General features: G+C 41.1%; 1 protein-coding gene across 3 annotated transcripts in view; it reads right to left on the reverse strand.

Moving 5' to 3' along the window:
- ccser2a (coiled-coil serine-rich protein 2a) overlaps positions 1 to 22,985 on the reverse strand; it is a 51,223-nt gene that overhangs the window by 26,083 nt on the left and 2,155 nt on the right. For all 3 annotated transcript variants that reach the window (XM_079362803.1, XM_079362805.1, XM_079362804.1), the window contains exons 2-3: positions 11,050 to 12,535; positions 10,752 to 10,963 (exon numbers count right to left, since the gene is read on the reverse strand). In XM_079362803.1, the coding sequence (XP_079218929.1) occupies positions 10,752 to 10,963; positions 11,050 to 12,493 (1,656 nt within the window). In that variant the 5' untranslated portion in view covers positions 12,494 to 12,535. The remainder of the gene's footprint in view (positions 1 to 10,751; positions 10,964 to 11,049; positions 12,536 to 22,985) is intronic.

A 22,985-nucleotide genomic window follows, 5' to 3' on the forward strand; every position in this document is an offset into this window, starting at 1 on the left:
TGTTACTGGCACAAAGTCAATAGAAGCTTTGACAGGGTCACACAGTGGTTCAGATTAAAGCGTGCAGGTCTGTTGCAAGGATGACTTAAAAAGCAGATCTGTAGACGTTTGTTTGGAGCCTCTGGGTGGGAATAGGGGAGGGAATCTTTGGGTGTCTCACGATTCGAGCCCTACGATTCCATTCTTGGGGTCACGATTTGATACAGAATAAATTATTGATTGAAAATGATTTCTGAAATTCATTGATCCATGGATTCAAAGTCTATTTATGATGTAGTACATACTTCAGTATCTACTCCAGTTATCTATGAGCCTGGCGGAATTTCTCACTCTCTATTTTGCATTCTACTGAGTTGAAGAGCTAGCCTTAGCACTTAGCAGGGAGTGACTGAAAAGCCAAAAAAAAAAAAAGAAAAGAAAATCTTACAAGAATCTCAACGTTTACATAAATCGATATTTTTCTCCACCTCTATTTAATACAATATAATATCACAGTTGTCTGAAATGTTACCGAAACTAACATAATAAATGCCAGTATATAAATGTAGAGTGGTTTAATTCCTGCCATTTTTAAGATCTCTCTTTCATGATTGCATTCAATTGTGTTTTCACATTTCCCCCCATAATCTCCAAAGTAACTTACATCTTTTCACTTCTCACCACACATCATGAGGTAACTGTTATTCAAGAGGCTACTTCACTATCCTTGAACCCTCAGTTCACTGTGCTACTTGAGCAACAACCAGCTTTTATCCTTGTACTACCTTATTGTCCCTGCTTTCTCAATTCCATAATTTAAGTTCCAACCCACTCAAAATTCAGTACACAAATACAGTGTGTAGTCTTTGTGAAAACAAAAATTTCCCACTGGCAGGATGCAACAGCTTGGAGCACCTTTATGAGATCACAAAGGGAAGTAACCCCTCCCCCAGGTGGGTGACACTACCTCAGCGAGGTGTTTGTTCTGCCCTCAGTCTGCCTTCTCACGGTATACAATATGGGGCGGAGTGAGAAAGACAGAGCCAGCCAAGCCCTTCTAGAGAGGGGCGTGGCCAGACACAGCTTATTTACATTTAAAGCTACAGACTCAGAAACAGCCTGTTCTAAGCAGGGCTGAAATAGAGGGGGTGATAGACTTGATCAAATACGGGATCAGAGTGGATGTTTAACAAAAAAAACGTCACAGACTTACTGATATTTATTTCAATGTATTGAAAAGGAAGAAAATATGACCTTTAAAGTACAGTGTGTCTGGTGTATTTATTTGTGGTAGGCCTATAATGGATCATAAATCCCATGGTTCTGATCCGATCATGGATTTTGATCACAAATCAGCTTTTTGGATCAACCAAAAAGGGAAGAAATGACAATTACTGTATATTAGAACTTCAGCTACACATGACTTGTGCATTTTAACATCATCACTATAAATCTAAATGTTTCTAATTCATGAATGTATCACATCTTCTGTGGTTTTCCCTATAGGCTAAACACATAATAATAGTAGTAGCAGTTGAGTCTGAAACCTGACCTCTTTTTGTATTTAGAAAGTGCTTATAAAACTACAGTTGACTGTTATATGAAATAAAAGTATTTATAATCTTCATGCAGAGACTTTATAAGCACAAAAAAATAGGTATCTCGGTGACGTTTGCTGTAATCTACTGGAATCTTTTGTAATCTTTTTATGGGATCATTTTTCTTGTCGGAGCTACAACACTAACATTAGTAACAAGCCCACACACTGCTCGTTTTGATGTGTTTCAGTCTACAGTACTTACAGAGCGTGCTGTGTGAGTCAGACAAACTACAAAGTTTGCATGCATTGAGGAACTAAATATTCTGTTTTTGGGCCATACACACACGGTTTATAGCACACAGCTTTACTGTCAGATGCAGTGCTCTCTTCACAGAGGGTTTTTTTTTTTTTTTTCTCTTCACTGATGTTATGCTGAGCACGGTGCCGGATCACTCTGTGCTCCAGTAACATATTTTCATGAACCTCGCATCTGATCTCTAAAATGAAGTAGACACTCTACTTCCAAACTTTTTCTATTTCCATATTCAAAGTTATTTGAAAGCAAGACTACCATAAAGAGTGTAATTACTATTTTGTTTAATAATACATATCCAAATATTGCATAAGTTGTGCACAAGGGTATGAGACTTTGAAGTCGATGTTCTGAACTGTTCTCTAAATGCATTTGAGCAGTAGCTTCGAGCAAACTGCACTAGCTGTTAGCTAGTGTAGTTGTCTAGTTGTTCTCACTGAGAGAATGATTATCTGACTTGTAGCCGTGCATGAATTTCACACAACATAAACATTTTCCATCCATCTAAGAAACCCAGAGGTGCCACCAGTCCAAACCCTGTGGCATGAATACAGGTGAAGGTCTTCCAAAGAGCCTCTTTTAATGGCACAATCTGCTTCTACAGTATCAGCTTAATCTTCCAACAACATGTGAGAGATCAAATCCTGATTAATATCTTCAGAGTAAGTGCAAAAGTGTTGAGGCTGAACTTCTCTGACTGTCAGTTTGCCCTTCAGATTGATATTGATCCTGGACTCGGCAACAACAGACATGTCCGATGAAATAAAGGATTATTACAGAAGCATCTGAATTCTTGCTCACTGCTTTCCTTGAGAGAAACTGTGTGAACTATATGGTAGAAATGAGATGTTCATGGGTAGAATGGTAATCAGTAACACGAAACTCAATCTGCCCAAAAAAAAAAATCAATAAATGTAAGGGAGGAGTTTGAACTATGTGCTTCTTTTCCTCTCAGATGTGTTTCTTTTTACTCTTCTCCTTGGTTTCACATGAAGAAAGACACTTTCTTTTTTTCCTCGCTTTAACTTTGGACTGAACTCTCAGTCATGCTACTCCATCAGAGAGAAGACTAAGATTTCAAAACAATCTGGATAAATCATTTCATGGAGGTCAAATGCTTTTGAAACAATGTTCTGAAAAAGGCACGGAAATGAAGTGTGAATAGTAGCAGAGCAGCAGGGGTGAAGTGCTGTGCTGCTGTTTCTGTGTGTGCATGTGAGTGTATAGAGTTTGTATCACTAGAGAGGCATTAAGCGCTCTGCTTAGCAGTAGGATTCTTTTTACTCGATATCTTGGGACTCACTGCTGGTTTTGATGGAGGATACGTCCTCTACCTCAAATGATTCCTGAATGCCACTATAATCCATTTACTCGACTCATTTGCAGCTCTTGAACTGCGACCGTTTTTCAACAAAAAGTCAATTTTCAGCCTCTCTTTCACCATTGTAAGATGTGTGCAATGCGGGATAATCTTAATCTGCACCCACTGCAAAAGTCTTGTTGGTTTTATTGGCTTTCAGAGGGATAATTAGGCGTGTGCTGTGAGCACTGATTGTTTAAGAATGGTGTGATTTGTGAGAGCCCAAACATCCAAAGAGTTACCGTACACCAAATTACAGGCCCATGAAGACAATTAACAGAAAATCTTCATTTAAAAACAAACAAACAATGATTTCTCTTGTTTGTTTGTTTGTTTTTTTTAATCTTTGGCATGAATGGACATAAAGTCAGGAGGAAAGAGAAGAAAAGCTAAAGGGAAGTTATGTCTCAGTATAGGTATGTGGTTCTTTTAATAAAAGAAAGATGTACAGTAATATGAATCACTGATTAATCTATAGAATTTTATTCTTCTCAAATGTTACAGCCCATAAATCTCAAGGTTTGTTTCTCACAGTCAAAGCCTTCACAGGAATGGGACACTGTGCACTGTGAAAGGCCAGTCAGCTGTTATTGAGAACTTCAATGAGGAAATATTGAGTAGACCTACAGAGCTTGGGGAATTTGGAGATAAAAGCCAGTCTCTTGTAGTTATCATGGCCCCTCTTAAACAATAATAACCTGTGTCTTAGGCTGAGTGGTATGTAAGTCCCTGTTGCTGAAGAATACAGGGCAAAGGGTGATGTTTCTCTACTTTTGTTTTGGTTCAGACTCGACTTCACAGACTGACTTTACGACACGTGTGACTGCTGGTGCGATTATTATTTCATTATTGCTGCAATGAAAGTTTGATTACTGCCTGCTTGAAGTTTGACTTGAAAAAAAAAAAGATGTTTGTTGAATTTTCTAAGAAGAGTGTATCTCTGTTGAGCTTGGTGGTGCAGAGGCTAACATGCAGAGAAGGATACAGAGACAGTTAGGAGGAGGCACATAGAACCGACGAGAGAACCGGAGAAACTGCAGCATGTTTTCCAAGCTGATGCTCAAGATACAGAGGTACAACAACCTCTTGCCATACCATAGTGTACATTATGGTAAACAGATACAGGCTGATAATGCAGCGACATAAAGAAAACTAACATTTCATATAAAAAAGGGATAAAAAACAGTCCGATACAAGACAAGAAAAAAAAACGAAGTTCACCGAAGTCTACCGATATCACTGTTGAATGAGATGAAACTACTTTGCTTAATATTCTCATTTATTGAATTCAAGAAAGTGCTCCCTGCTTTGTCTAAAACATCTTTATCCCGGTCGTTCCAAAGTCGAGGCTTAAATCTAAAGGCGTACTCTTTCCAACAGGGCCCCTCCACCTTGGGACGACCTTCACGAGGAGATACGGCTTGAAGAGTCACTCACTTCTTTCAAATCTCGTCTCTCCACTTGTTTTTTTTATGTCATGTGGTCTTCTCGTTGCCTCGTTATATTTTTCTACTCTGTCTCTTTTCACTTGCTGCTTTGCCAGATTCTTCTTTTTTTAATGACTTTAATTCTCTTCATCCTCAATGTCCTTTTGTCTTTTACTTCTTTTACGGCAGCAGCTTTTGTTTATTTTGTTGATTTCTCTGCCTCTTTGTTATTCCTGTTATCTCCTTTCACTGCTTGACTTCTCTTCTTAATGCTTTTATTTCCTTTTATCACTTTGATTTCTTGGTATTGCTTCTACCATTATTTTCATTGTCTTACATTAACATCGCTTTTTTCTGCTGCCTTTATCTCTTTTTATTCTTTATCCCCCTTTTAATCGCTTTCTTCTCCTTTGATCCTTTTTACTCTTTTATCGCTGTTATTTCTATATAAACAGTGTAGCTCTTATCCCTTTTAATGTTTCTATTTCTTTTTAGTAGCTTACATCATTAGGTACTCCTGGTCTCATTTCATGTTTTTTATTTGTTGCCTGGGTTCTTTAGAGGAAGTCCGAGTGATGTCTGCTTTACAAATGTTGGTTGTGTATTTTGACATTTGGCTTTTTGTGTAGTCTTTCTTGTTTTTTGGTATTGTTTTGTATTTCCTGTGTTTGGGTACTGGTGATTTGTTCTGATGTTGCTTTTGCTTGTGTGTCAAAGCAATTTGCAAACCCGTGTTATTATTTGATTTTTCCAATGTGAGAATGTGTTGTCTTTCGAGACAGAAGGAGGCATTAAGAGTTTTGCTGGATAGCTGTAGAAAAATAAAACTAGAACTCTGCAGATCATCAGGTAGAGAAGAAACATTTTGGATCAAATATGGACCACTGGGTTGCATCAGCACTGTTTAATGTCATAAGTAATGGATGATAATTCTGAAAGATGAATGAAAGCGAGCGATCCATCAGTAAATAAATAAAATGCTGCATGACAACAAAATTTCTATTTTAAATTTTACAATTGTGTTTGCATTAAAAGTGACATTAATATTCTAGCTATTTTAATATTACTGCTGCTCACTGACTCAGCTTTTTCCCCAGTCATTCACTGCTGGCTGTGGCGAGTCCAACGTAAATCGCCCTCAAAACTTCAGTGCTCTCTATTTTATCAGTTCATTGAAATCATTTAGAAACTTTTTTTAAAACCCAGTGTAAAGTGATGTGGATGTTATGTTTTTTTTTTTTGTTTTTGCAGTAAAACTGTGGCAGCAATGAACTGTGGGTAAAATGAAAAAGCAAGAAGAAATACAGTATTGTTTAAAAAAAAAATGCTCAGAGTTGATCTCTGCACTCTTTTCAGTGAAAGTGGGGTTTTCAGCTTTACAATCTCTGTCTTTGTCTTTCATTTGAGGGATTATCAGTGGAAGATTTACAACATGTGAGCCATAAAAGGCAGCTACCCTGTTCTGTAATCACATAATAAGTCTAAAAGGCGGTCATAGATGATTATTATGGACAGAAGACACATTTGGGACTGCAGACGTTACACACATTAGCTGGTATTGCCTATCTTGTTCTCCATTGGAAGTTCTGTGGACATCAAAAGAGGGACACAAAAACAGTGTTTACCTTAAAGGACTGCTGCTGTCTATTTAAAATCAAGACCAACAAAAGCAGCTGAGCTACAGGCCTCATTAATGCAGCAGCATCTCCGCTTCACTGGCAGCATGTTCCATAAATGGATAGGCACTCTGCAAACAAAAGGGCTTAAGCACCTCACTCATTTAAACACTAATGAATTGACCTGGCTTCACCTGGCTTCACAAAAGCCTTAAATAAGAGGCGAAAATAAACAAATAAGGGATAAGAGGCAGTGGTACCTCTGCAGCTTTGAGGAAGCAACCCGAAAGGATTAAAGAAGCAACATCGAGTTTGTAGAAGAAGGAATAAAGAAGACAGAATAATAAGACGGCACAGGTAAACATCCAGGCTTCAACGGGTTCAAACCGCAAGGATATGAGGGAAATACATTTCCTCTAATGAGAGAAACCAGCTCTAAAGGAAACAGGTCCAACAAATAAACAGACAACAACATTTAAAATTACTGCGCTCATTTTCTTTAACGCTACGTTTCCTTCTTCCTTCTGCAATGCACGGGTACATATGAAATGCTTCTGTTGGGAGTTGTGCTCTTGAATCTTGTTTTCAGGAATAGTTAGTTGTATGTTTTATACATTGTGGCTCTAACATTTGGGTATATCTTGTGGTAAGCAGAAGAGGTGGAAGAAAAAATTGATCCAGCATAGAACATTTGTGATCGCTGAAGGGGGTTTCACAATTAGTATGGAACAAGTTGCATTGTGAGAAATTCATGTTGAAGCGTGATAAGACTGAAATGATCACAGCTCAAATTGTGAGGTGCATGCAGCCTTGCACAGGGTTTTACTTTGATCACAGTGCAGGTCAGTCTGTGAGCTTGACTCCTGTTGAGTAGAAATAAGAAAGTGAGGTTATGTCAAGCATTTTTTTTTCTTTCTTATTCTTTAAAACACAATTTTGCGGACATAAAATGAAAATGAATAAAAGGGTAAAATCAGAATAATATGGTATTACGGGGCATCTGATGATTCCCACCCCTGTTAAGCAGTTTATACAGTAGAGCGCACAGATAGAATGAGAGCTATAATTGCAGAAGCCTCACAAATAGTGAAAGAATAACTGGAGCCAAACTGCAAATTCCAATCCTTTTTTTACACACCTATAAAACATCTGAAGCTCCACAGAGAGTATGTGCCTTGCAGGTGCATTGTGTTGAATAGTAACACTCGGCTCAGGTGTTTCACTATTCCATCTTAAGCTCTTCCCCTTTTTCTATGTGTTTGTGATTGCTTGTGAGTGCCAGCCAACATAAAAGAAGTCGTCCATAGTTCTGTGAAATATTTAAACCATTTATGTTGATGCACTGTATTAAACATTGAACTGAGGCCAGGAGAACATTAACAGCCACTTTGAGATTGGGCCCTCCATTTCACACTGCCAATTTAGTCAAGCTGGTACTGTACTGAGCTGCATGGTGCATCGTGGGAATGTTATTATCAGCTCAGGTAGCCCACTTCTTGATTCTGCACCGACGCATAAGAACGTAGATAGTGCCATAATACAGCCAGAAAAACACTGGGACACACGAGCCAGATGAACGGTGGCAAGCACAGCCACATTGTGATGTCTTAAGGATGCACAGTGCCTCCAAGTGGACTGAGCATGTCACTGCAGGACGGCAAAATAAAAACGCAAAGGAGCTGACCCATCAACCACACATCAATACGAACACGTAACAAGCACAGAAATGGATGGTGGTATATAAATCCTTGAAACATAATTTGCATTCTGTCGCTTTGCTAAGAGTGACAATAGCACACAATACTTTTTTTTCTATATAAAGAATCAGATCAGGACTTAACACCCTGATTTCCTTTTTCAAAGGGTTTTTAGGCTTTAACCTGAAAAGAAGCTTTCATTTGTTAGCACTTTGTTAGATGGCTCATTTTTGTCTTTGCAGACCAAACAGATCATGTCAAGTAAATCCAAAAGATTTACTTTTGTTTTATTTGAGACGCAAACGCTGCGTCGTGACAGGATTATATTTGTGGTTTTCTTCGGTGATTACGAGGAACGATTTACTCACGAATGGGGAAGAATGATTTTAGAGCGATGCACACAGATGGAAAGGAGAGAGCAGAAGCACGGGTGAGATAGAGGGAGCTCAGTTCAGTGCATCCAATTACAGTAAGTGTGCTCATTTCCTCTAATCAAATAGCTCAGTGAAATATCTCAAAGGCAGGTTTCCCATAGAGCTGATCTTCACACATCAGCAATCCGTCACTGAGTCTCTCTCTCTCTCTCTTTCTCTTCCCTTGTCATCCTCTATGCTCCCTTTATTTCCTCTCACGTTTCCAGTCACTTTGCACATGTCAAAACACCATTCTCACCCTCAGCAAGGTTTATCTCCATTTGTTTCCCCCCCACACAAGACAGTCGAAACTTAAAAAGGTGTTACTTCCCCAAAATTCATATAATAAGAGAAAGCTGCGAGAAGGTGTAATGGGAAGATGCCTTTCATGGAAAATTTGCACACAAGCCCAGGAAAATGCATTTATTCATTCTTCTCACTCGGGATTTTTTTGTGGTTTGTCCTGCATTGGCCATGTGCTGTCATCATGGCTGCCACTGCAACTAAAGAGACTCTGCCGACACTTACAAGGGCTGCTCGTCCTGTCTTTAAACACAAACTGGGAGCTCTGTGGCTGTTTTGTCCGGATAGAAGAGCGATGGGTTTAATCTTTACATCACCCTAATCTGACTTGTTAATCTGTCTACAAACAACATACAGACAAGAACAAAGATTTATGTGGACCAAGAGATGGTTCAATACACAAGCTTTGGTTTGTGCCATTGTTTCTGGTCTGTTTCATAAAAGGATGACAGTCACATGCAAACACACCCACCCACCCACACACCCACACACACCCACCCACACACACCCACACACACACACACACACACACCCACACCCACACACCCTCACACTCACTTTAAGACATGTTGAATGACTCTTAATCAGGTACACATGTTTAATGCACGTGTGCTGTGCTTGTACTGGCAGCGATGAACACAGAGCACCAAACATAAACACACACACACACACACACACACACACACACACACACACACAAGCACAGTTCTTTAGTAGTCACTACAGATCCACTATTTAGGATAAATATGTTAAAATGTCAGCGGCAGCAAGCTTGTGTCAACGTCACATGGTAAAAGTAGTAAACAGACTAAGCTTATTTTTCTTCTAATCCGGATCATTTTAAGCTCTTTAGAAATTCCGGAGCTCAGATGCCTTGGTACTGGAATACAGAAAAACCAAAGCAGGGCCAGCCATGCAATTAACACACTGTTGGTGGCAGGGTCAGCATTTCTCTCAGGGAGACAGAAGCCTTGGCATGAAAAGTGGTCGTGAGAGCTGGCAGAGAACTATAGCCAATTTTGCTTTCCTTTTCAGCCTTTGTTCTGCTCATTTAATCCCTAATTATAAAGGGAAAGAGGAATTATTCAAAAGGGGAAACTGGTTAATGGACTAAAGAGTGCAGAGCAAAATGCTAACAGGCTGTAAGTCGTGAGCAGAAGCCTCGTCTGGATAATACAAATACTTAATACTGTGTGACCTGATAATGGTCGAAAAGTACATGAGCCAAATAAACTTCCACTAACTTTCTAAGTAGTCTGGCTGTTTTCATTTGTACATTGGCAGTGTCACTGTGCATGGAGTACAAACTACTTTGTAAAAACACTTCTTAAAACTTTTGCTTTTTTTCTTCATAGATCAAAGACTATGCTTTTTTTTAATTGTACTGAGCTTGTTTTTTTTATTCTAAATAAATCTATCTTAATAAATACAATAATCATATTACAGAGCATGAAGACATACGGTTTATCACAGTCACGGAATCTCTTACGATTGTATCCCTGGGTCACAGTGCCATCTTGTAAATGTGCCGAGGAACTCCAACTGTGACTCCAAGAGATCATGTGAAGTGAATGGTTGTTGCACATTTACTTTTCATGTATACATTAGTTGATCAATTCAAAGTTAAAGTAGGCAAGTTTTTAAATGTTTTGAAACTCTTGTCATTGGTACTAATGAAACTGTTGGAACTCTACTTATATAAAGAGCATTTCACTCCTCTCAGGGAGTCGCAGGCTTGACACTTTCTTCAACCTTCTCCGTCCAAAAGATATTGAACTTGAAAATGTGCCCACTTCTCCTTCCCACCAGCTCAGTCAAGTTTTAATCAATTGTAGCTGTACTCACCCTCAGAATTTGCAGATTCTTTTTTTTTTTTTAATAAGGAACCGTATCATTAGTAGAGAGTTTTGTCCACCCCGACCACTCTCTTAAAGATTCTGAAGAGCAATCGCTCAGTATTTAAATTAGGCAGAAAGAAATGTAGAGTGAGAGAACTTTCTTATTTTGCTGCAAAAAAAACCCTACCAGAATGACAAACGAACAAAGTTCATGTTTTTTTGATGATGCGCAATTACCAGACATAGCTGCAATAACAGGACTCACCATGCTGTTGAGCTCTGAGTCATCACAGCTATCACATGGACGTGTCCTGAGCCCACCAAGGGGCTCGAGACCATCCTCATCCCACATGTAGGTTCCATCGGAGCTGTTAGAGGGGGACAACTCCAAAGATGAAGCCTGAGGGCCATCAGCCTGCTCTGAAGACAACATCAGTGGCCCCTGGGAGTCCTGCATAGGGCTGTCATCTTTATGTCCTGCATAAATGATATAAACACAGGGATAAATACGGATACAAATGAGACAAACATCTTGTAGAATTTCCTTCAAATGGAGTTTATACCTTCCAGATCCATAGTGTCCCAATCAAGGGTCTCATTGAGAAAGCTTTGGAGGATGCTTTGAGTTTCCCTGTTATCAGGATGGTCTCCATCACTGAATACATCTCCCACGCTGTCAAATTCATCCAGAAACTCTTCACTGATGTCGACTCTTTCTAAAGATGAGGCTGACGATAAGGACATGTCCTCTGGAGTTTCGCCTGATGCATGGCTTGAACTCTGCATAAGCACGCCATTCCTTCCTGCTTCATGTCCAGAGCATGCATCACTATCACTGGGTGGGTCTGCTTTGTCAACTTCACCAAACGGCTCATTGTCTATTGTTTTTTCTGTTAACCCTCCACTTTCAGAAGCAGTTGAAGGTTTGATATCACCTTTGACCCTACCTGGGAAAAGAGGCTTCTGCTGCCTGGCCTGTCCCGACCTAGCAAGCCTGTAGCCCAAAGACCCCCCACTGCTGCCCAGCGGCTTGGTTAGGACACAACTGGGGAGCAGAGGTTTCCTCAAAGCCCTTGGAGTAGTAGGTGCTGGAAGCATCGAAAGAGTGGGCAGAGAGGAGGCAGATGGAGGGGTTCTACTGTACTGAAATCCTCCAGGTCCTCCACCTCCACTTCCTGGACTTCCAAGGCTACCATTCATGCCTCCAAGTCCTGCACCTACTCTCCCGTTACTCAGCTGAGGAGGTTTGAGGAAACTACTCCTACGTGGTCGGAGCTGAGTGTTTGCTAAAGGCTTGGCTAGCTCCACCGCTCGGTTAAAGGAGAAGGAGCGTTTCATGGGTTGGCTGGTGGGTGAGGGAATTTGCTTGAAATGGGTGAAGCTGTTTGAACGCACCATGTTGTCCAGTGCCAAGGTCTTCAGGCTGTCACTGAACTGGGACAGGCTGTCCTGAGAACTGCTCCTGGGAGAGGTGGAGCCTAAACTTGGACCCAAGAGACGGGACTCTGACCTTGTTCTTGCAGGAATGCTGGAGCCATTGAGGCCAATTTTATGACCTCCATTCAGTGGGCTTTGGCCCAGCTTGCTCCCCACTTTGGAACTCATCTTCAAGGATTGCTTGGGAACGGCAGTAGGACTGGAGACAGCGACAGTCAAAGAACCTGACCTTTTCATTGTAGGAGTTGCGGGAGAGCCATTTTTTACCTCCTTTGTCAATGTCGGTAGCTGTTTCTGGGCTTTATCTTCTCCACTGTCCACAGGGTTGGTTGGGGTAGTGGGGCTAGATAGAGTTGTCCCTTCATCTTTCTTCCATTTCAGGTTGAATGGAGATGCACGGATCACACCATTTTGGCGCGGTCCTGGGGGAGTGGTCTTACCATCCTGGGTAGGAGTGGTTGCTTGTGTAGACCCATTGGACAAAGGGCTTCCACCACCAGTCGTGGAGCGTCCACCGAACTTAGGCAATCTGGATACCATGGTAGTTCTGACTGGTGCTTTTTCTTCCATTAGATGCCAACAAAGGCATGGGGAGCATGGAACCACACACAACTGGGAAAACAGAAAGTCAGAATTAGAAGTGATACAATTTCAGTGTCCATGATAAGAGGCAGGACACTGTTAAGCAGGATAACAGCTGATTGATTCCTATAAAACTCTTCATTTAAAACATCTGGCACATTTCTTGGCGTTCTAACGCTACCTCAAACTGAAGACATCACATAAAACAAATCAAACTGATTTGCCTTACCATTTTCATACTCTGTCCAGAACAGTGATCCAGCCTGTTCTTCATGTTTGAATATAAAGTTGTTATACAAGCTAACATTTCTCAGCCAGTCAAATGTAGCTGTACTGTCCAATTGTACAGTCAGACATACGAGCACACACATTCGTAATGGTATTAGAAGTATCGGAATTGACAAACAACGATAATGCGAAGAGTAGTCCTGTCTACCTGCTGCAGTGAATGCACGTCCGTCTCCTTTTCAAAGATCACTGACTGTGGAGAGCATTAGGGATTAATCTCGCAAGCTTAAAGGGTAAAATGAGGCCTTATTACAGGAGGTCTGCCTTTCTTCTTTCTTGTGACACAAAACCTACACTAGTGTCTGAGGTACTGTACATGCCTTTACAGCTTCATCCCACGTGGTAAATAAGATTTCTCAGCCTTGATGTAAGTCATTCACAGATGTTTGACTTCATTCAAAGCAGAGGGCACAAGTTACTAAACTGAACAAAGTAGGTCACAGGTCACCAGACTATCCCAAACAGATAGGATAAATAAGGTAATCATACGTAAAAGGTCCTTAGAGAATTCAGAACTTCTCGAACATGACACTACCAGTTCCTGGAAAAGGTTTTTAGAGGACATGGCACCAACAAAAGAATTAAACTAATGCCTAAGGGACATGGGGAGACCAGCGCTGGAAAGGTCGGCGCTACACTGATAATAGTGAATGGAGGATGTAAAACAAACATAGGCCTGTTTTTTATTTTTTATTATTATTATTATTATTATTATTCATTGTTGTGTTTATTCAAGTTTAATCAGACATGTGACAAGTGTGCATGTGTAGCTGGTGCACCTGCGTGTTGCATCCATCTGGCTTATTCTGGGAGATTATGAATAGAAAAGTTAGGGAGCTCCAGATGGCTGGTGCAGTAAGCAATAAGTGACTCATCTGCATGAGGACACATAGCAGTTAATAAAAGAGAATTGCAGACTTATCACCAAAAGACGATAACCTATTATTGCATCAATTAATATGCTCACAGCTACTAATCAATGTTCAATATAGTGCAAGTTTTATTAATGACCCACAACAGTTCAAAGACGTTCTCCAGTGAGAGCGGATCCCGTGGTTAACTGGCACAAACAAAGACACAAAGACAAAAAGGCAGCAATAATCCAATGAACTTTTGAAGGGGTGGGGGAGGGGTGTCGTGAAAAAATGTGGGTCTCCTGTTCTGAAAAGAAAAAGAAAAAAAACAACTGTGTAAAACGTTGCCCCACATTCCCATGCACAGACACACGTGTCTAATATCAAAGAGACACACTCACTGTTGCCACAGAAGTGTCTGGCTTTGCCACCATCCTAATCTGCCTCATAAACACACATGGGTACAAACACAAAAACACACACACAGTTCTATACACACAAAATCAGGTCAGCGTGCGCAGGCATGGCAACCAAAGCCTCTTTGCCCCAGGGAGGGGGTTGGTGACTGCGAGTGTCTAGGTCTATGTGTGTTTAATAGGACAAAATTAGATTAGAGAGCGAAAGCTACAGTAAACAATCCATGACCTCCAGTTTCATTCATACCCAGAGTCGTAGATCACTATTACATAAAAGTGAATCGACACACTACTTTAATGTTTACTCTCCTGGGTCATCTCAGTCATCACCACGTCATGAGAAGAAACCTGTCTGCTGCGCTGATGTTGTGGATTTTACCGACATCGCTTTTGAGAAATCTCCTTGTAGAGCTTCTCATATACATCGACTTCATAGTTTTAACAAAAACCAAGACAGCTTATGATTGGTAGGTCGTACAATAATTAACTGGCATAAATGAAAGAGAAAATTAACAAAAAGGGATTGGAGGTCATGAGATAAGAACAGATGATGTCATATACGGTAGATCCAGATAAATGATGTTCTTAAAGTTGACCTTTGAAGAGACGCAACCAGGACACTGACAGTACACGGTGCCTTTGGAAACGGTTTAGGAGCTCCTGTTTCCACTCCAAACAGGCCAATCTTCTATTGGAACGTCAGTAACCGACTGATGTCACATTGTGCAGTCTGTTTCTAAAACTGTATTGGCTGTATTGATCTGTCAGTACTGGTGCCAGTATACTGATCAAGTTTTTGAACCAATCCCAATTCTGTTTCAGATATCACTCAAAGTAAGATTAGTACTTTTGTTGAGTACAACATTAAATAGGTATACAAAACATAGAATAACCTCACCATAATGAACACTTTTTCACACATGTATAGTTTACGTCCGTTGGACTGAATAAAGCTCTGTGGCCTGTAACAAAGACACAGGTCAGACAGGAGGGACCACAGATAGACGACTGACACACATTCAGAGGTAGGGCAGTAAACCGTGCAGGCCATCTGTCAAAGGCTCATATTTGAAATGCTGCCCCTCCCCCCACAGGAGAGTACAGTAAATAAATCAAGTGCAAGGCCTGCAGCCCTACACCAAAGCCCACGTTAAACACAGCTTTTTTTTAATTCCGGCTAAAGTTGGAGTTTCAAAATCAAAATGAAACTTTGAGCGTGTGAATGGATTAACACTGTAACAAAAAACAGTCCAGGAGGACAAAGTCTGAGTTAAATTAAAGTAATGAAAACTAGTGTAACAGGGAAAGTAAATCATGAACCCTGGCGTAAAGGAGGAAGCCTGAAGCAAGTCTAAGTTTTGTTGCTCTAATTTCAATGGGTTGGACTTTCAGATCCACGGAGAGATAACTTAAATAATTTTGCTTCTGAAGAAATTAAAGCTTCACATTAATTCTTTACTGCCCTGAGAATTGGTGAAAAGCAAAAAAACAGCTTCCAAAGTGTGTGTAACAAAAACACATTAAACAACAAGTTACACACACATCAGAGCTTCATAAATGTTTTGTGATATTCCACAGATTGATTTTAAGTCTTTGTAAGTGTATGTTTGGTTTCAAGGCCGTGTTTTCACTTTTTATTAACATGGAGTAAGAAGAAAAACTATGTCATAGAAGACAATAGTGATAGAAGTACCGTCAATAATGAAGTGACACGGGGGGCGCCGATAGCTCAGCGGCAGCGACAGCGCGCGTACCATGTTGCGAGGATTCGGTCCTCGCGCGGGCGGCCCGGGTTCGCGTCCGGCCTGTGGCCACTTTCCCGCATGTCTCTCCCCACTCTCTCCCCATTTCCGACTCTATCCACTTTCCTATCAATAAAGGCAAAAAGGCCAAAAATAAATCTTTAAAAAAAAAAAAAATAATGAAGTGACATTAACTCATATGTGCATATTAAAACGGAACAAACTTGACACATTTCTCCTGCAAAACCAACTTGGCTGTGATCCCTGCGTGTGACATGATGAGGAAGATGATGTGACATCCTTTCCTGCTCTCTGTCTTACAAGGAAGGGGAGGTTTCTGTCGTTCTGCCAAGAAGGCTATTTGGGATTACTTTATCTGCAAATCAGAGGACAGCCAGACAGAAAGCACCTGGCAGGCCAGCCGGGGGGGGATGGGATTTGTGAGTGAGGTAGCAAAAGCTTTCACTTTTAGACTACATGGGCACACTCACTACAGAGATGCATTCTTCAGGGGTAACAGGATGGATCTAGATAGGGTGGGACAGCCAGGGTGGGGGTGGGGGGGTGCAGTGATCTGTTGGGTCGTTGAGGCTACGCATGAATGGAGGTGCCCTACTACACACAGTAAATCTCCAACCCTGCTGTTTATCCCCACAGCCGATCTGTCCACAAAGTTCCCGATGCTCTTATGAGTTTGCTATCATGGAAGCCCTCTGCACCAGCTCACAACTAAGTGTTAGGCTACACCCCCGTCTCCTCCCTCATTCAATTTCAAAAGATTGAAAGGTGACTTGTTATCTGACTCGGAATGTAGAAACCCAGAGGAGGAACAGACGGACGGATTTAAGAAAAAGCAGTCTGGCCACAAACATTCTTCTAAGCGCTGGTATTATGTATGCATCTGCCCATCAGTCTTTTACCGTGTTGATGAGCCAATCAGTAACATGGATCAATAGTTAAAAAAAAACAACCCAAAAAACAGGTCTGGAGTGCTAAGTGTTTCGTCTAGATGTACTACCTCAAGGCAAGATTAGTGTTTTCTTGATGTTTCCCTTTAGTCATTGTCAACATGGACCCTACAGAGATCCAGGATTCGTTAACAAACCCCAGCACAGATCAATTTCAAAAAGCTCGATTGAATCTGTGCAGCCTCATTTCCATATGGACAGAGCCCAGTGCCTCTGTGGAGTAATAACTGGGCAAGTCATCTGGACAGGGCAGCAGTGGGCCATCGCTGTCTCCCTGAAGAGATTAACAGAGTGCCATTAGAGCATGCTAATAGAATAAGACAGGGAGGAAAGTAACACTGACGCTAGGCTAATGTGTATTGAGTGAAAGCAATACTGGGCAGAGCTGGACTGGTGCTAAGAGATGCTGAGATGATGAGACAGCAGAGATGGTTTGGTAATGCTGTATACTAACCATGCTACGGATCAAATGACTGAAAACAACAGTGGCAGAAAACTGCAGAATGTACCGGAAACACGGAGGATGTTGTAGAATACAGGACCAACACACGCAGAGACACAAACACATAAAAGCAGATTTACAAAAAAAAACATTACCTTAACTCAATGTGTTTATGTTGATGGGTCCAATCACGCTCATCTCAAAGTCGGACATTAAGATAAGAGCCACATCCTGCTAAGTTCCTCTGCACTTTGCTTCCTGCATCATCTTTGCTCAAAGTAAGGTAACGCCCTGAAGAGAGGGGAGACTCTGTTCAGAGGTTGATCCGTCTCCTTCTCCTTCTTCTTGCATGTGTGGCTCTTTGGTGTGTGTGTGTGTGTGTGTGTGTGTGTGTGTGTGTGTGTGTGTGTTTGTGTGTGTGTTTGCGGTACGTGTGGGGCAGTGTGTGCGTGTGTGTGTGTGTGTGTGTGTGTGTGTGGGAGGAGAGAACAGAACCTTCATGGGTGCGTTTTAATATTTGATAGGGCATCTTTTTAGGAGTCCCTCTGTTCGTGTGAGAGGAGAGGCGAGGGGAGAAGACGGGATACGGGAAAATACAGAAGAAAAAAAAATATAATTACAAATTCTCTTCCAAGTACAAAATAAATTATTTGTAACAAGGAAAAAATCTTATTATGTATCTACCCTATTGTTAAAGTTTAAAGACTAAAGCCACATCAGCCACCCGAAACAGGGAAGTAATGTACAACAGTGTAGAAGTTAAGAGTGTGGCAGTCATCGGAGAGATGCTGCTCTATAATGTTATCAGAACGTGTTGTTCCCGTAAAGACTCACTGTGAATTCAATTTCCTCTACTTATTTCTATTTAGACGGTTCCTCTTACTGAAACGTGTTCTGTTAAGTGCCAGCATGAACACGATCAGAGTACCGGCCTTCTCCTTCACTTCAGCCTCCCTTGATATCTCGCAGCATGGAGTCTGATCCATAAAAAGGTTCAAACTGGGTTTTTAAAGATGACTTGGGCGCTTCTTTTAACAAGCTCTTCTATAGGTGTTCTACAGTAAAGGGAAAGACTATTTCAACTTTAAATACTGCATCGTTGTTGTTTTTTTGTTGTTTTTTTTCTAATTACTTGAGAATAAGACCCAAGAAGACCCAAAACATCAGGACAGAATGTAGCCAAAAATGAGTCATACTATCGAGTAGTCAGGACAGCCAAACACAGTGTAAGAGAGCCTATCATCCACCCTGACTCATCTATAAGATTCATCCTGAGCACTCCTTCTGGACTGTGACGCTCAGCAATAGAAATCCTTAAAAAGGATTTATCCAATTATCCTTCCAGCAGGCCAGATGTCCCCACTGCCATCACCATAATCACCTTTTTCCTAACATTACTTCTCCTTTTAAAGTTTGAAAAGGAAGGTGCACGCACGTTGTGTAAGAGATAAGAGTATCTGTTCCCCTCACTAATGTACTGCGTGACCTTCACTTGAACCACGCTGCGAGAGCACTGCAGCTCATTTGACAGTCCCCATTTCATTCTCACCTTCTGATTGGCCGCAAGGGCTGGGAAGGCTGATGAGTGTCACCGAGCAACAGCCGAGGTGTCAATCACTGTCAGTGAAGTCCTTAGATCCGTTTAGAACGATGGGAGCTAAAAGCAGTGCAGGAAGCAGCCGACGGCTTGCTTTTCTTTTTGAATAATAAATCCCATTTCACTGGGACCACCATCCGCGGGATTATTGATGGATCACAGGAACGTGCTGCTGACATCGTCCTTAATGGTTGCAAAACAAAAACCTGGAGGTTGGAGCAAAAGTGTGGCTCAACTAAAGTGATTCTATTGTTGTTTATCACTGATCTGGAAATTGGAATCTTATTTTTACTTTTCATATGAACTTAATGCGAAAACAGATCTGTTGCTCTTCTGGATTGGTCATCAACATTTTCATCAGCTGCTGTTTTTTTCACTTGTAATGTAGCCTGATCATACACTTCTATACAAATGATTGGCAGCGAGCAGAGAGAGGATACCAACTGACTTCTGATTGCCAAACTCTTTCAGGCGTCATGTCAGTGTTTCATCCATCCGTACTGATCTGGCAACTCCATCTTTAGTCTTGATTTTGAAAAGTGTTTCATAATTGGGATACAACCGTACAGCACGCGAGACAAACGCATGACACACGTGAAGAAATAAAGATCTGATCAAAGACAACAACATGCCAAGGGGGTCGTGGGACACATTCGATAATCATGTCTTCATAGCATGAGCGCTAAAGCATCCTGATGTTGACATCGTAAGAACGTAAAGGACGCAATGATTTTTTTTTTTTTTTGGTTTTCTGTGCGAGTCAGTGAAACACAAACCTTCTGCTTGTCTGACAGAATCAATGTCTGTGGAGATGACGGACACAGAAACGTGTCGCTGCTTTCCATTTCTGTGTTACACATTTAACATGAGTCGAGGCTTCTTTTTTTTTTCTGCTTTCTTTCACCAGTAATTCCTTCTTCCAGCTTTCAGCTGATTCGAGCTGTACCCGATAGCATTAACTGATTTGTGTGAGCTCATGATCTGGATTTATGAGATCTCATGTCAAGATTTATCGGTTTGTAGGTCAGGAAAACATCAAAGTAGGTTAAAAGTGTTTAAAAGCTGCAAAGACATTCGAAGTGGGTGTCGGGTATTTTAGAGGGATCAGAAGCCCTTTCATATGGAAATAAGAAATATTATTTGAACGATGAATACAAAGTATTTGCCTTGAGATATGTATCAGTGTAGGCCATTTCCAGGAAAATACTAAAAATATGACAATGCAGTACATAGAAAGTTAAGGGCCTCACTTCCTCAAATATTTTCATTACTTTACAATGATGTTTTTTCTGTTCTGACTTTTCGTTTCACTCACGTGAGAGTTCACTTGAGTGAGTTCACTTGCTCCTGTGTAAAAGTTGTCAGTTGGTCCATCATGAGAATTACAATAGATTAAGTTTCCGCTCCGTTTTTATCCTCTGTGAATGAACACTTCCATAAGGTCAACTTCCTCTCTGCCAAGCTTCCCTCTGTTCCTGTCCTTTCTTCCTGTCCGCTACCCAGCTGTCTGTCCAGCATGCCTACTATAACATGAGGCAGTGCATTGTTGTATAGTCACCAGCGAACAGTCTCACATGGGAGAACAAAAGCGTCCTCACATCAAATAAGGGCACAGTAGGGAGTTAACATCCATCACGGGTCGTGTCTTTGTGCCCACTTTTTCAAAGGGGTTTAGAGCGATTCAGTTAAGTCATTAAAGTAAATGGGAACCTTATCCAGAGGAGGTTCTGATACAGTAGAGTAAGCTTCACATGGGGACACTTCTCCTCAGTAGTCTGCGTTTGTGTGCACAAGAAAGGCACGAGAACACCCAGCAGAGTTTCAGGGATTTTAGATACTTTGCACCGGGCCTGGCATGCAAAACGCAGCATTTGAATATCAACTTCATGTGCTCACGTGGCCTGTCATTCGCTTTTGAATGGGACGTGGGTATTGAGTCAAAGTTTCAGGAAGGGTTTGAGTCACAGCAGGGCAAAGTTTGCAGCTCAAGTCTGAGAAGAAAAAAAAAAAGACATTTTCAAACGGTTGCATGTCATTCCCAGCGGGTCACGTATGGTGAAGGCAAATGAAGCACGGATTGTGCAGACTTGTGAACAGTTAAAGGCTGAATGTGCAACGTTTTACACTTTAAATAGAGCAGAAAAACAGCATGTATCCTCTGAAAATGGAAAACTCTGTGAGTCATGACCGTCTACAATGAGTCCTGCTGTCTGCCCTATCTACACCCTGTTTACTTCTCCCTGTGGGTATAAAAGCTGAGTGAGGGACAAGAGAAAAGAGGAATAACATCCTGTATTCACCGTTTAGATAACGGTCATTTCGTGTCAATTGACATGCAATGGGAAGCGATAGGAGCAAACTAAAGAGCGCTACCATTAGCCTGCTAGCACAACAGTGCAGCTAGAGATGTTTTGGATTCATGCCGGCGCTCCAGGGCGACACCTACTGGTTTAAAAAGTCACCCATTAAACCTTTAACTATGATGTGCTAAATGTTCATCCTGAAAAGAAAAAAAAAAAAAAGCATAGCTTGAAGTCTCCAGCACATGCGTGTCCAATGTGTGATCCCATGAAGAACATATAGACTCTATTATAGTCACATGACTAGGAGCCGGGGGGGGATTATTGAATTAGACGTGCAGGCTTTAAAGGAGAGTGACCTCTGAGAACTGCTGTAGTGCAAGCTTAATGGAGTTATATCACCTGAACCTGAGGAGTCACAGAAGAACTAGATAAAGCAGCCCAGGGTGTACAAGTGTTTCATAGAGATGATATCACCATAGAATGTAAAATAATGGATTAATGCAGGACATAATACATCACCATATCTCAAAAAGAAAAGAAAATACCATCTGAAGGTTAAAGTGTAGGGTTACAGTTTGTGTTCTCTGCTGTTTGGTTTCAGTTTCTCCTCTCATCGTGCTTCATCTCTTCACTTCGTCTCACTGATGTCCAACATTATCCTGCTACACCATGTGTTGAGGCTATGGTCATCCAAGAGGGGATTTCCACTCTCTCTCTCTCTCTCTCTCTCTCTCTCTCTCTCTCTCTCTCTCTGATTTACAACTCACGGTCCTATCTCTCCAATGAAGGCCCAAAAAGACATCATAAAAAATACAACAAATTGCTATTTGGCACTATGATGCAATAGTTATTTCACGTATGAGTAAGGATGATTAAGGTCAAGTAAAATCGATTTTTTTTTTTACCACCCCTACACTTTTTGTATTGTAACATAAGCATATTTAACTCAATGTTAAACCAGCATATTTATTGTAAATTAAACGGCAGACTCATTCTTAGAGAACACAATTTGGCAAAACGCAGTGGGAAAAGAATCAAGCTAACAGTACTATTATGATTCACTTCTACGTCCCTGCATGCTCACTGTCCTTTCATACTGAGAAACGTGTACAAAGCCACAGTTCATGGTTTAAAAACAAATGTCTGATCTTTTCTTGCTGTGACAGGTTGCATGACTCTCAGTCCTTTTTTCTTTTCTTTTCATGATGAGTCATGATGAGGTTTTTGGGCCTTTTAGCAGCTGCACCACCTTGACAATAAGTGCCAGCTTCCAGCCAGTAATGACACCCATCTGCTGCTACCACCCAACATTATGATGTTCATGATGACACCTGTGTAAACACACTACGTGAAGGACAAAGGGACTCGGACACTGAAAAAAAAAAAACCCACTCAACTCATTTTATGACACTGCTGAACAAAAACAACATGTAAGTTGTAGGTTGAATAAAAGCCTAAAGGCTCAAATAATTAAATGTAAAAAATGTTCGACAGATCATGTACAAATAGGGAAGCTGTAAGTCACTTCCATACCTCACCCTGGTCATCACGTGACAGGGGTAATCCGAGGACATTTCATGATTTTTAAATGAAGCGTTTGCTCCAAGTTCAGCTCGGACACCAGTCACACTGTACCTATATACACGCTGTATCACACTGAGCTATTCCAAGCACTTAGACATGCGGTCTCGCCAAGGCCATGACAGAACTGATAAGCACGGCCAAGTATAGCTCTAATGACAGAACACATAGAGGGAGAGAAGAGGGTATAAGGAGGATCAGAGAAAAGTCACAGTGCAATCGAGTCGCTCGGCTCCACAACAACAACAACCAACTGAAAACAACCACAATGACCTCATCTGTGGGCATT

This window comes from Symphodus melops (assembly GCF_947650265.1).
Source record: "Symphodus melops genome assembly, chromosome: 15".
Lineage (NCBI taxonomy): Eukaryota > Metazoa > Chordata > Actinopteri > Labriformes > Labridae > Symphodus > Symphodus melops.